Source organism: Monodon monoceros, unplaced genomic scaffold (genome assembly GCF_005190385.1).
Source record: "Monodon monoceros isolate NGI ecotype Baffin Bay Population unplaced genomic scaffold, NGI_Narwhal_1 Super_Scaffold_20, whole genome shotgun sequence".
NCBI lineage: Eukaryota > Metazoa > Chordata > Mammalia > Artiodactyla > Monodontidae > Monodon > Monodon monoceros.
This window is the reverse complement of record NW_021703777.1, coordinates 90,042,191-90,056,699: the sequence shown is the minus strand read 5'-3', so window position 1 is coordinate 90,056,699 and position 14,509 is coordinate 90,042,191. Positions and strand designations below refer to the sequence as shown.

Here is a 14,509-nt window from a genome sequence, read left to right as displayed (position 1 = left end):
CAGAATGATTTGTTGGAAAAGAAAATGTTCACAGTGTAAGTATGGCACACTGTCTAGCTAGTCCTCCTTTTGTGTTATTTGAACCAACATTTGAAACAAAAGACCCAAGTGAACAACCTACTAAATTTGATTCTAATGTGGGTTCCCCACAGTTCTTACACATCCTGTTTCCTTTTTAGATCTCGATGGGTTCAAAATGTGAAACTCCTTCAATATTCAAAATAGCCCTTTTGGGTGTCTCTTCGAAGCCATACCTTTTATTCATCTCAGTTGTATCAGCGGCTGGCACACGGGCCAATGGTGAACATTGAACAAGTAACAGCTGGATTCAGTTTAATTGGGCACGAAGCCTAGAACCTGGCAAAGTTCCTGGCACATAATGAGTGTACGATACCTATTGCTGAGTGCATTACTTGAATGATATTCAGTTGAATATCCCGAATTGGTGCCACCTTGATCTGATCATTTGTTCCCTAAAGCCCTCTGTTCTCTTATTCTTGACCTTAAGATATATATTATTATTGCTCTACCCTTTCTTAACGCCCTTATCTCCTTGAGCCTGACAATGTAGAATTCTCTCTTTTGTTCTGGTATTTTTAAAATTGTTTCTTCTCTAATTGTGTTAAGTTTTTTAAAAAATCTATATTCTACACAAATGAATTTTTATGTTATACTGTATAACTATACCACTGGAATCTATACAAATGAAATGTCACATTGTACAGTATAGCACCCAGCTTTATTTGTTCCCTTAAGAATTTTCTTCATATTTTGTAATATATCCCACCTCTCACTGACATCTTAAAAGGGAACAGCTTTTTCCTCACTCTGATTCATCTCTCTTGCATTATTTTCCTCCTTTCCAAACAGAAATCATGTACAGCTGCCAAACATATTAATTATTTTGATTCTCATTTTGGCTTTTTCCTCCACATTTTTTTTACATCTTTATTGGAGTATAATTGCTTTACAATGGTGTGTTAGTTTCTGCTTTATAACAAAGTGAATCAGTTATACATATACATATGTTCCCATATCTCTTCCCTCTTGCGTCTCCCTCCCTCCCACCTTCCTCCACATTTATGACATCATTTATTTCTCTTCCAAAAGAATACTTCTGACTTTTTAAAGTAATTTATGCCCATCCTAGAGAATATTTTAAAAATAAAGACAGTATATATAGATTCAAATTCAAATGACCTCTGGACAGTAAGTCACTTACCATCTAGAGATTTTCCACTTTTTTTTTCTATGTATATATGTATATATTCTTCTAAACAAAGTTAAAATTATACTATAATATATTCTTTTGTATTATGCTCTTTTAAACTTAGTGTTGTATCATGAATACTTTCATTTCACTAAATATTCTTCAGAACATGATTTTTATCAATGTGAAATATATATTTAGCCAATCCCCTTCTTTGGAACTTGGATACACTTTATTTGTATTTAATTTTTCACTGTTATAAATTATTCCATGAACATTTGCCAGATAAAATATTGTGTTTGTCTCTGATTTTTTTCTTAAACTCTTGAGAGAAACTACTAAGTTAAAATTTATATAAACATCTTTATGACTCTTGATACATGTTGTCAAATTGTTCCTCTAAAAATATAATTTCTGTCTTTTCCTACACATAATTGTGGTCCTCCGCTTTTGAGGCCTGAGAATAGAGGGGCATCATTGCAGATCTGTGGTCAATAGCCAACATGATAAGTCAATCATTTTCATTTATTTGCTGTTGAGATCCCCTCATTTCACCCTTTCTGTGAATACATTAATTTATTCCTTAATTTGTTCTTGTGCTAATTTATTACTCATTTTACTCTTCAAACAATATTCACTCATCAATCCAATGTTAGAACATCACTGTGTGTCAAAACCTAGGCACCAGGTATGCTGAAGTAATTAAGTCATGGTCCCTGCACTTTGTGGCTACACTTAGTGGCTAATCAGAGGTAGAGACATGACAATACATTCCTATTCATATTTCTTTGGGGAACATACATTTTAAAAATTCTCCTGTATCAATATTAATGATCACTGTCTTCACAAATCTTACATTTCTTATGCATATACATTATATGTTTAAAATGAAAATTTTACACTTATGTGGATTCCTTTCACTGTTTTCCATTATGATAATCCTAAACCTCATCCCTTTAAAGAACAGTAGGTTCCACATTTGCTGTTCTCCTTTGTTATATACTGTGTGCTCTCATTACATATGAACTGTGTGTGCGTGTGTGTGTGTGTGTGTAGAAACACATGACAATTTAACAGTGGACATTTCTATGAAAGGGGAATAAAATTATAAATTATGTTAATTTTTTTGTTTTTCTATGTTTTCCAAACTTTCTACCATAAGCTACGTCTAATCTATAATCAGGGAAAAAACATTTGCAAATTGAAGTTTGTTTACTCAACTATGGCTTTTATGACGTATGGAGCTTACTGACCTCCTATATGCCTGAATATATGTTTGGCTGAATTTGTTTTGCTGGTTGATGTCTAATTTTTTTGTTTGTTCAAATCATGTTTTTCCAGTGTCCTCTATGGAAATAAAATCACAGAACTCCCAAAAAGTTTATTTGAAGGACTGTTTTCCTTACAGCTACTGTAAGTATTTGATTTTTTCTGATCTGTTGAACCCAAATATATATTTTAGCCAGTGTATCATCTCATATTTTCATGGAGGCTTCAGAAAAATTTGACCCAAAATGAGATAGCTTAATGAAATGGAAAAGATTAGTCTAGTGGAGCTAACATTGATGATGGTTATTTATTTGAAGACACAACACTTTGAAATTGTTCCCAAACCTTTCTTTCCACATTGTCATAAATGTGGGCATCCTGGCTGTTCTGTCATTTATAGTTTGTGGAATCCTTGACCTTTATGAAATTTCTCTGGTTTGATTTACCAATAATTGGAAAGGAGAAAGACCTGGTAATATGTTTATCCACCTTTGTCCAAAGAATCTGCAACAGTGACAATACTAGAATAACATCCCCCAACACAAAGATGGTGTTTAGTAGCCTAGGACAGAGTGGTAACACTCAAACTAATCTTTAGTGAGAGAATTATCTGTCAATTTCCTGGATTTTGTCTTTAAAGACAACTCTGCTTAGAGAATAGCTACAACTTATTTGTCTCGAAAGAAGTATTCATGATACATATTTATAAGAATAAGACTTGACCCCAGATGTCTTAATTAATGCTCATATGAAAATGAGATTGAAAAAATATGATAATACTAAGATTGTTAGTGTTGGACCATCAACGTCTATTCAAATCACCAAACACTTATAGGGTATCTCATTTGGGGTACACACTGACCTAGCTACTGTGGATAGAAAGATGAGTATGATATAATTTTTTCTCTCAACTAGCCCACAGTCAGTCTACTTTAAAATTCTTAAGTTTAGAATGCTATTTTCTCTTTTGGATGTGTGTATTTGTTGGAGTTGGGGTTTGAACCACTTACTTGGTAAAAATTTATTCCTGGTCTCACAAACAGCCCAAAGGTTGATTTTTTTCCTTACTTGATAAATGTATGTTTATAATTACATCCTATTATCCACATTTTAAACCTTTCATTATTATGCAGAAACATATTTTATATCACAACACAGTTCATACATATACACATATGTGTGTCATACATATACACATATGTACACATATACGTGTATACATATGTACACAAACACATATGTGTCTGTTCATACAGACACACAAATGAAGCAAATCATTAACAAAACTGTTTAACCTCACTATGTATAGTACTGTCAATTCTGTTCCATTCTCTCTCTCTTCTTAATGCTACATAACTCAATAAATTGATTTTACAACAGACCAATCCGTCATGATAAATACTGACCTTTGTCACCTAGTGACTTTATTTGGGCATCAAATTATTTTTTAACCCTTAATTTGCAGTGAGTTAGCAAATATTGTTTCTGATCTTGAATAGGATGACTCTATACACATTATAGGCATAGCTAGGTACTATAGCCAAGTGTTGCCTATTTGTTATTTACTTTTGTGTCATTCTTTCACATCTTCTTAGCATTATTCTCCTCACCATTCACTTACATTCTCTTGCTACCACTGTCCTGCCTAGTATCAACACTAAAAATGGCACCTTTTTCTTTCCACACACACTTATTGGTAGTTGTTGTAACAAGTGGGTTGATAAACACTGGGAATCTGTATGTAGATAAACCTTACTAAAAAAGCCAGCTTTCTCCCTCTGCCTTAAGTTGTATCTCTAGACTAAGCCTGCCACAGCTAATGTGGCACAATTGACTCTTTATGGTTAGTTGAGAATTTGGTTAGGTTAAACGTCTTAGATCTGCTTGAACAGATGAGATATTGAGAAGAAGTAGGTAAATGGAAGGAACAAAAGAAAGTAGTGTTCAGTACTTTCCCCCTAATTTCTGGACCACCTGAATGTAAACTAAGTACAAAGTGCTCAGAACGGCACTTTCGTTAGTTGTGTCTTCCAGGCTCCGCATCTTTTCCTTGTCCTTAGCATTGTGCTTTCCAGCTCCTTTCTTAGCTCACTAGTTAGGGAACATGGCCAGTGGGCCGTGTGTTGTGGCCCCAAGTGGGGAGGTATAGGATTAATCAGTCCAAACCTCAAACCATGCCTCTAAGCTCTTAAGAAAGTACTATATAGATCACAGAGAAAGCCAAAACTGCAGTTTCTGAAGGAAGATTAAAAAAAAGAGTACAGCAGGGAGAACCACCACTAGAAAGTCCTGGCTTTGCATGTGCAGGGAATTGAGGTCTTAAAAAGGCAAGTAAAACTGGAATACCCTGAATTACAGAGATTCTGGTGGGCAAATGGGAAAACAGTTTTCAGTGTGTTAGATAAGAAAGCATCATACCCAAACCACATAGCACATATTTTTTGAGCTACTAAATATTTGTTAAAGTCCGAAGTATCAAAGCTCTGAACTGAATGGTGACAGAGAAAAAGAAGTATCAAAGAAAATTCTCTGCCCCTGGAGGGCTAAACTGTCTTTGGGCAAACATGAGGGCCTCTATAAAATAGTTGACAAGGCTAGGTAGCACTGACTGACTTCCTAGAGGAAGGAATACATTAGTTGCGTGGCAGTTGTATTCTGGAAAAGTCTTGTTCTGGAGAAGGTGGGCCTTCTGTGAGACCTTGATAGGCCAGAAGGTTGAGGCAGGTGGAGAGTCGGGCAGACACAGGGACATATAACCTACAAGAATGATGTTTGCCCAAGTGTGATCTGTAAACCACAGTTCCACAGAATATTGATGCAGAATACCACTGGTATATATGAGAAAAAACAAGTTTGTGGGATATTATGTTAAACCAAGTGAAATGGATATGTATACTGCAGAATGAGGGTCTTCCTGTGATAATGCCACTCTCCAAGAGGGTTATAAAGTAGTCGTTCAACAACAAATATTTATTGAGCACCTAGCACATGCCAGGCATGTGGGAAACAACAGAGAACAAAATAGACTAATATCCCTGTTGTCTGGACCTTATACCCTTGGGAGAGGGTTCATGCAGATGGCAGTCAGCAAGAACATAATAAATAAGCAAATCACACATAACAGAAAGAAATGTGTATTTAAGAAAATAGAAAAAGTAGATTAAAGTAAAGGAATTGAGATGCTAAGGATAGGGGAGGGGCAAAGACAGGCTGATGGTATTGGAGGGAGTGGCGGGGGGAGGCTGAATGGAAAAGGTGACATTGCAGCCGACTCGAAGAAGCAACATAGTTAACCAGGCAGACATCTGGGAGAAGAGCCTTCCAAGCAGAGAAGAGAGTCTGGCAAGGAGACCTGTGTGGCTGGAGCTGAAACAGCCAGGAATAGAAAACTTGGAGGTTGTAAAGTTCAAAAAAGGAACCAAAGATCCCATTGGGCATTATGGGCTATTGTCAAGTCTTAGGTTTTATTCAGAGCAAACTGGGAGTTGTTGCATGGTTTTGAGAGAGGAGTGATGTATTCTGGTCTATGTTTAGAAGTCTCACTCTGGCTACTGTTTTGAGAATGGACTGAACTTCTTTTTCACAGAGCAGCTCCAGGAACTAATGTTTTATAAGAACTTTATGGTGCCCTTGACAGGAGAAACTGGCTCTCACCCACCTTTGTCTATTGCTGTACTTCTACACATTCCAGAGAATATATTTAATAATTTTTGTTGAATAAATGTATAAGTACCACTAGATTTAGGCAATCCAATCATTAGACATGACCCATGCTTTATCTGCCATGACCCCAAATCTTCAGCCTGTGATACCTCAATGATTACTTAATGTTAAGGGTAAAAGAAATGGATTTCTTGATTGGGTTTTTTCAAGAACAACAGAGTCTTGAAGATGGGTTAATGAGATACTACACTTTAATTCTACGACTATTTAATCAAACAGATTATTGAATGCCAACAAGATAAACTGCCTTCGGGTAGATGCTTTTCAGGATCTGCACAACCTGAACCTTCTCTCCTTATATGACAACAAGCTTCAGACCATCGCCAAGGGGACCTTTTCACCTCTCCGTGCCATTCAAACCATGTATGTATATAGGATTTGGATCAAACGTGATGACCATTGTATTCACTCTGAATTGGAGAGTTGAATTCATTGCAAGTCATGTGTAAAAGTGTTCCGTATGTGTTTCTGAAAGGCATTTGGCCCAGAACCCCTTTATTTGTGACTGCCATCTCAAGTGGCTGGCGGATTATCTTCATACCAACCCAATCGAGACCAGTGGTGCCCGCTGCACCAGCCCCCGGCGTCTGGCAAATAAAAGAATCGGACAGATCAAAAGCAAGAAATTCCGTTGTTCAGGTAATTTCTTACTTTGTGTAACATTTCCCCAGCGTTACCCAAAACAGTAGTGAGATGTACAGACAGCTGGCCTTGAGCTGAATTACCAAACATTGCAGAATCGTATTTCTTTTTCTTCTGCCCATGAAGGAAAAGAACTGTAGTCACAATTCATGTAGCACTCCTACATGTAACCTTTTTAACACAATATCCAGCAGAAGAAATAAAGAAAAAAAGACGCCTGGATACTTCATACTATAATCCCAGGGTTTGAATTTAACAGGGGCCTTTTATCTAACTCAGTGCCTTTAAAAGGCTGTAAGTCTCAAGTTTGTTGTATTGTTTTTCACTGAGCAACAGTAAAGTAATTAATCATGTTTCCATTTCTTTAAGAAAGTGGACTGAGATTTGGTTACTTGATTTGCTCAGGCTCAGAAGTAGGGGGAAAAAAAGCTCCGGATTCCTTGCTTCTCACACCGAATGCTGTTTTCTTGTTTTGCATTCTCACATTTTGAATAGGACTGTGAGGGTACATTCTTTTTCCAAAAGGCCATCTTTTAACACTTTGGTAATATTACATTTACTTATAAAAAGTGAAATATAGATGCATTTTATTAATATTAAAGGGAAAACTTCGTTGAAATTTACTGTTTGCTTAGGTATAATCTTTTCTATTTTCTCATAATAAAGTGCATTCTATATGTTTTGGGTAGTATGCTACCTAACTATTCCAGGAGTTATTTCACATTCGGCAGTTAATTTATACTAAGAAGCTAATATCAAAACAAAGCCCTTTATTGTCCATGGTTCCAGATGCATTTCCTACTCACTGTACATGATTATACTTCAGCCACTGCTGTGAATATACATTTTCACTTAATTATCTATAGTAACTTTAGTCCATTCTTAATCTAATATAACTCATATCTCTGCTTGCTGACATTCAGGTGCATCTTCTATTTTTTTTCTCTTTTTTTATTTAGCTAAAGAACAGTATTTCATTCCAGGTAGGTTTTGCTCGGTAGTAGGACTAACTGCAGACACCTTTTCCTCACCTTATAAAATGTAGCTTCTAAAACTTTGATATGCATGCTTTGGAAAATCCAGTGGGTACTCTGTAGCTATATTTCCTTCTGCATAGATCACTTGTAGCTGTTTCCTGAAAACCTGACCTTTGCATGCAGCTCTGATGTTAAACATATTACTATTAAACTCCCACCTTTTTTTCTCTCTCTCACTTTGGCACATTACCTGAAATTTCTCACAGTAGCTAAAATGTTTCAATCTATGGCTTTCTACTTAAATAATTTTCTCTCCTTATGTTGTATATCTGCCCTTTCAACCTGTTTTTAAAATATAGCATCTTAAGCTGGTTTTAAAGACAGAGACCTTTCTGTTGTCAAAGAACTAGTTCTACATGAAATCAGTCTCAAACACACAGAACTGTGTTTTCCATCATGAGATTTACTCTTTTATAGAGATTTTTTATACTAAAAAAGTATCCCTTACTTTTTGCTTTACTTTGCTTGCTGTTGCTTCACTTTTTATACCAAAGCAGTAACTTCCTGCTGATTTATGTGCAGTTGGACTTTGCTTGTGATTTAAAATTCTTACATCCCTGGAGTCACAGTATAATAACTCCACGAAAACAATATTGACATCCATCCTGAAAGCATCAGAAGTTCATGGGCACCAAGTGCCTTGGATAACTTAGGCAGATGAATGGAATGTTTCTTAGAAAAATAATTGAAATGTTTTACCACTGCAGTCTTAACACTATCAAGGCTGATGATTGTAGAACTAGCTCTTTGAAATATGTTTCTTTACTTATTTTTTCCTTGCCTGCCAATTGTGTAAAATGCCTCTTGACTTGTTTGTTTTAAACCATTATATAAAAATACATGTTAGTGGTTCATTGGCTACATTTACAATATCCTGGGTATATTCTAGACTATAATATATCTTAATAGTTATAAATTTAAAAAATATAAGGTGTTAGTATGAAAAAACATACTTATTTTCTTAAGAAGAACTCTGGGTTTGGTCTCTATTTTAAGGAGATATGCGTTGCTTGCCATTGTTGAATTATAATATGAATAATTGTATGCATTTAACAGATTTTGTTTCATTACACATTTTGACTTGAATGATCAGTAATATATATATTACACTGGCTGCATAAGAAGTAACATGTTGAAAAGAACAGTTGATTGGCCTTCATTGGCAATCTTTGAAATTCAGTGTTTTTACCCAATTATTAAGTAGAAAGTCATCTGATAGCTATTACCCAGAAAAAGCCATTTTGAAAAACAGAACCCCTATAGGATAAAACATCGATATTACTTAAATCCCCAAATTAGAGAAGTGAATATAATTATCAAATTATTCAATCTGTCACATTTAAATATGCTTTATCAATAATTTAGAAATTAATATTTCAAATTCACCAAATAAGGAACAAAAGTCAGGTTGTTTTCATAAATTCTGATACAGTTTTGTCCTCTTATTAACAGCAGCCAAAATAGGTTTGGGGAAAAAAAAAAACCCAAAATTTTTATATCAGATATCATGGCTTAATTGTCAATTTCTGGTCATTCAATTTACATGATTTAAACAAATAATTATAGAAGTCAGGACTCAGAAGAATTCTTTGGGCCTCTCCTCCCTTTTTTTTTCCAGATTTTAATTAAAATATGAGCTTGCCTAAAGAGCAACCATAAAATAAGCATTGCCATTGCATTGAATGCAGATTATTTTCAATGTAAAATACCTCGTGTATCTGTCACTTAGACTTTGTTCCCTGTATTTCCTTATTTCCCTTTTTAAATGAAAGCTTAAACTACAATACAACAGATCCTCAATAAATGCCACAACATTAATTGGCAAATGTAATGAAACTGTTATATTCAGCTTTGCAAACTTCTTCCGAGATCCTGATTCCAGTTCAATTAAGTGACATTATTTATAAGTTGGAAAGATTATTATGAAGCATGTAAGCCACAACCTAAGGTTTAATCCAAGTGTTCCGGTGATAGTCCTTGAAGATCTCACGATTAGTTTTTCACTTCATTTTACATGTCTACTTGCCTACCACCATTCTGGATAGCATCTAGAGATTACAGTGAGCACTCAAAGAAAATTTATCTTGTGGAGACTTCATTTTTTTAGAGGAATTGATAAGAACTTTATTTGTGCTGTGCATCTTGTATGCCATTGCTTTTCCTGTACTGCTGTGCTTCAAAAAATGATTATGAAAGTTTACAAAGCATGACGATTCTTGTCACACCAGGCCATTCCCCGATAATTGCCACAGTAAGGGAGGAAGGAAGAGACCTGAGTGAGTTTTATATACGTGTATGTGAATCTTAACTGGGTTTACTGTCTTTCTTTCCTTCTCGGTGATCTTTACTTTTGCAGGAATTCACCATTTTGGCTGTAAGTAAAAGTGTCTGATCTGAAACATGATATCCTCCCTTTTCAATCCTGATGTATCTTCTTTTAGTCTCACTCTTTTGCACCCTTTTTTTTTTTTCCAAGAAGAAACCACAGATCTTTTGAGCCTCTCTGTTGTCCTTGTAGCGCACCTTCAACTTCTTCCTGGATGTTTTTTCCCGAAAGCTGTTGTTTCCATTCTGCAGTTCTGAGGAACGTTGGAGGCACCTTTCAGTATAGCCCCTTCTTTGTGTTTCCAGGGAATCTTCGGTAGTAATACTCTTACTATGGTCATAAACATTCTGCGGGGAGAATGCATGTCATGTAAACAGTATTACGTTTCCAGAACGTCTGTAGCTTTTCTCCTGCTTCCCTTCATCTTTCCTCTTGGTCTTACCTTTGGCCTAGTGGATGGTGTAGTGGTTATGTAGCGAGATTTTCTGTTGTGCTTGATCTAACCATGTGGTTGCCAGGTATGAGTAAAACATGGTTCCGTCAAGCACCATGGAACGTCACGCAGCTTTCTACAGCATGACAAGCTGCTGAGGCTTAAATCAGGATTTACTTGTTTCTTTTTATAAAATCAAAATGAACAAAAGAGGGCTTTTTAAGCATTTCTGAAGATTATGTGAGAGGGAGAGAATAATAAAAGACCATAGAAAATTTAAAAACCTGAGTCCATCTATTTGCCTTGAAAGCCCTAATTGAAAATGATATCTAGGCATATGTTTATTACTGGATACATTTTAAATTCTTGACTCAGAGAAAAAATAAACTTTTTCACGACTAGTAGCCATTGTGTGATTAGCTGTCAAATAGTCTAGAATGGCTCATAACTGGATCAGCAGAAAGTACAGCTGTGAAAAGCTCAACTCTGTTAATGTTTTCCTGTCCTGTGAATCTGGTTACTCTTTTTTCCAGCAAATTCCAAGCCCTTGTTTTAACCCTCTCCTGACATCCATTGACCAAAATTCCCCAAGTTGTCTCCCTGCTGCATAATCTGTAGTTATCTTACTTTTTTCTTCCTACAAATAAACAAATATTCTAACCTTCAGACTCAGCATCTTCTTTTCTGGCTTGAATCCTCAATAGGTACAGAAGATTATCGATCAAAATTAAGTGGGGACTGCTTTGCCGATCTGGCTTGCCCTGAAAAGTGCCGCTGTGAAGGGACCACAGTAGACTGCTCCAATCAAAAACTCACCAAAATCCCGGACCACATTCCCCAGTACACTGCAGAGCTGTAAGTTCATCTCCCAACAAAATCCTGTTTGGGAGGGAAGGAATGAAAGCATCAAAGCATTGGGATTTTTGTCTTGCCCTTTCATTCTCAATAATTACATTAATTTTAATTGACACACATTGGCATAACTCTTCTTTGTACAAGTATATGTATTAGAGGTTTTCTTACTTCATCTTTCTGGCCCAAGATACAACTACAGAAATTAACTCACCTCTCAAAAAATTCAGTTAGCATTAGCAGTGCTAATAATAATACATTCATTTGATATTTATTTCTTGGATATTACTTATGTCCAAACCCATTTCTAAGCACTTAATAGATTTTTAATGTAGTCTTTTCAGCAACCAAATAAAATAGTTTGGAGTCACCATTTTGAATCTGTGTTAATTATGAATTCAATCAGAGTCATTTTTTTATCAGCTGTGCTACTTCACTGACTCACAAGTGGAAGGATTCAATGTTTACCAAGTATGAAGCACAAAGGATGGTTTTTTTCTGAAAAATGGATATCATAGCAGGAAAAGCTAAAAAGACAGAGTGTAATCAGATCTATATTTATAACACTAACATAGGGCCTAACACATACGAGGGTCTAAAATATGTTTGAATCATTTATAGATTCTGTGCCCATGTATGTTGGCCTTCACTGACTTTATTTATAAAAGTATGACATTTAATGTTAGTGTTTCTAAAAATCCAAGAAAAACCTAGTGAAACCTCATCATTTTTAGAACATCTTAGTAATGTTTATGTCTAGCACCATCTGGTATTTTTCATTAACTGCTTTGCAAAGTTGGTTGTCTTTTTGTGCATGTATAATTCTCTTGTCTTCAACTAGATTATAGCCCCTTGATGACAGAGATTGTGTTTTATAGTTTATCTCCCACAGTGCCTATACTCATGCCTGTTACTTAATGAATTTTAAGCAATTTGAATAATTAAAAATCATATAATGCTTTCAAAAAGATGGCAGAAACTCACTACCTAGTGGTTATAATGATGCTTTTAAAATTTCTGTTAGTTCATGAAGCTATTTCATAGGTCCAGGACTTTAGAAATGCATGGAGACCATGCAGTAAAAGCCATGAACTCTCTATTTACTATCATGTAGGGAGTTACATATATTTCCAATAATACCACAAACAATAATTCAAATTTTATCTTCCAGCATGATAACACTTTAAATAAGTTTACTTGTCACTCAAGAATTTAGAAATTCATATCTAATTCATCTTTCAGCAAAAGTTGTGTGTGTTTTAAGACATTAAGATTTTTTTAAAATTATACCTTTAAAAATCAGTACTGGGAAGAAAATATTTGTAAAACATATATCTAAATATATATATATATCTGCTCAGGGACTCATATCCAGAATACATAAGGAGCTCTTACAACCCAACAATTAAAATGTACCTTACCCGGTTAAAAAGTGGTCAAATTATTGGTATGGACATTTGTCCAAAGAGATATACAAATGAGCAATAAGCACATGAAAAAATACCCAGTATCGGGCTTCCCTGGTGGCGCAGTGGTTGAGAGTCCGCCTGCCGATGCAGGGGACGTGGGTTCGTGCCCCGGTCCAGGAAGATCCCACATGCCGCGCCGCGGAGCGGCTGGGCCCATGAGCCATGGCCGCTGAGCCTGTGTGTCCAGAGCCTGTGCTTCGCAGCGGAAGGGGCCACAACAGTGAGAGGCCCGCGTACCACACACACACACAAAAAATACTCAGTATCATTAGGCATGAAGAAAGCGCAAATCAAAACCGTAATGAGGAAAAACAAAAAAACATAATAAGAAAGCACTTCACATCCAGTGGAATGGCTTTTTAAAAAGACAGTAACAGGTGAGAGAAATTGGGCCCCTCATACATTGCTGGACCACGTGACACAGCAATTTCACATCAATGTATGTAACCAAGAGAATTGAAAACATACAGCCATACAAAATCTTGTATGCCGGTGTCCTAGCGGCATTATTTATAATGATTAAGAAGTGAAAGCAACTCAAATATCCATCAGCTGATGCATGGATAAACACATGTGGTATGTCCACACAATGGAATGTAATTTGGCCATAAAACAGAATGAAGTACTAATCTATGCTAAACATGCAAGAACCTTGTAAATATTATGCCTCGTGAAAAAAACAGACACAAAAGGCCACATTTTGTGTGATCCCATTTATAAGAAATATTCAGAATAGGAAAATCCACAGAGACAGCAGGTAAATTAGTGGTTGCCAGGGATTGAGGCAGTGGGGGGCAGCAGACTGAGAATGACCACTAATGGGTATGGGGTTTCTTTTTTGGATGATGAGTATGTTCTGGAATTAGGAAGCAAAGACGGTTGCACAAGCTGGTGAATATTTTAAAAACCACCGAATTGTACACTTTAAAAGGGTACATTGTGTGGTGTGTAAACTGTCTATCAGTAAAGCTGTTGATACATATTTATGGAGAAGTGACTAGAAATAAAATATCCTAAAGTGCTTTTGGAGGCAGGGGTAATAGTGGAAAAAAAAGTTTGAGAAACTTTGTTCTACAGATTACTGAATGAGAGTTGGTTTTGAATTTCGATGATTGGTTTTCTTCACTACGTGCTTCTTAATATGTTTTATTTTGGTCATTAAAATATAGGATAAATTGGAAAAGATCTGTACTTCCCACAAATTTTCTGTGATATGTGTCCTATATTTTGCTTTAGGATATTCATTAAATAATGTTATAATTCTGTACAAGAAATAAAATTTAATCTCTTCCTGACTGTTGGGAATGAAACTTTTCTGTTTCTGTTTTCCCTAGACGCCTCAATAATAATGAATTTACAGTGTTGGAAGCTACGGGCATCTTCAAGAAACTTCCTCAATTACGTAAAATGTAAGCCGTATATTAACCATCTTTTTAAATATCTGTAGTGCTGTGTTTTCTTATACCTTTGCAGTTTTATTTAGATTTCGTAGGAAATTGGAAAATACAAAAGATTCAGAGACATGTCTATACAGTGACTACCTGTGAC

At 35.7% G+C, this 14,509-nt stretch overlaps 1 protein-coding gene across 1 annotated transcript in view; it reads left to right on the top strand.

Annotated features, from left to right (window-relative positions):
• SLIT2 (slit guidance ligand 2) overlaps positions 1–14,509 on the top strand; it is a 143,236-nt gene that overhangs the window by 46,677 nt on the left and 82,050 nt on the right. The window contains exons 8-13 of the mRNA XM_029234935.1: positions 2,552–2,623; positions 6,422–6,565; positions 6,678–6,841; positions 7,804–7,827; positions 11,345–11,495; positions 14,296–14,370. Of these exons, the coding sequence (XP_029090768.1) occupies positions 2,552–2,623; positions 6,422–6,565; positions 6,678–6,841; positions 7,804–7,827; positions 11,345–11,495; positions 14,296–14,370 (630 nt within the window). The remainder of the gene's footprint in view (positions 1–2,551; positions 2,624–6,421; positions 6,566–6,677; positions 6,842–7,803; positions 7,828–11,344; positions 11,496–14,295; positions 14,371–14,509) is intronic.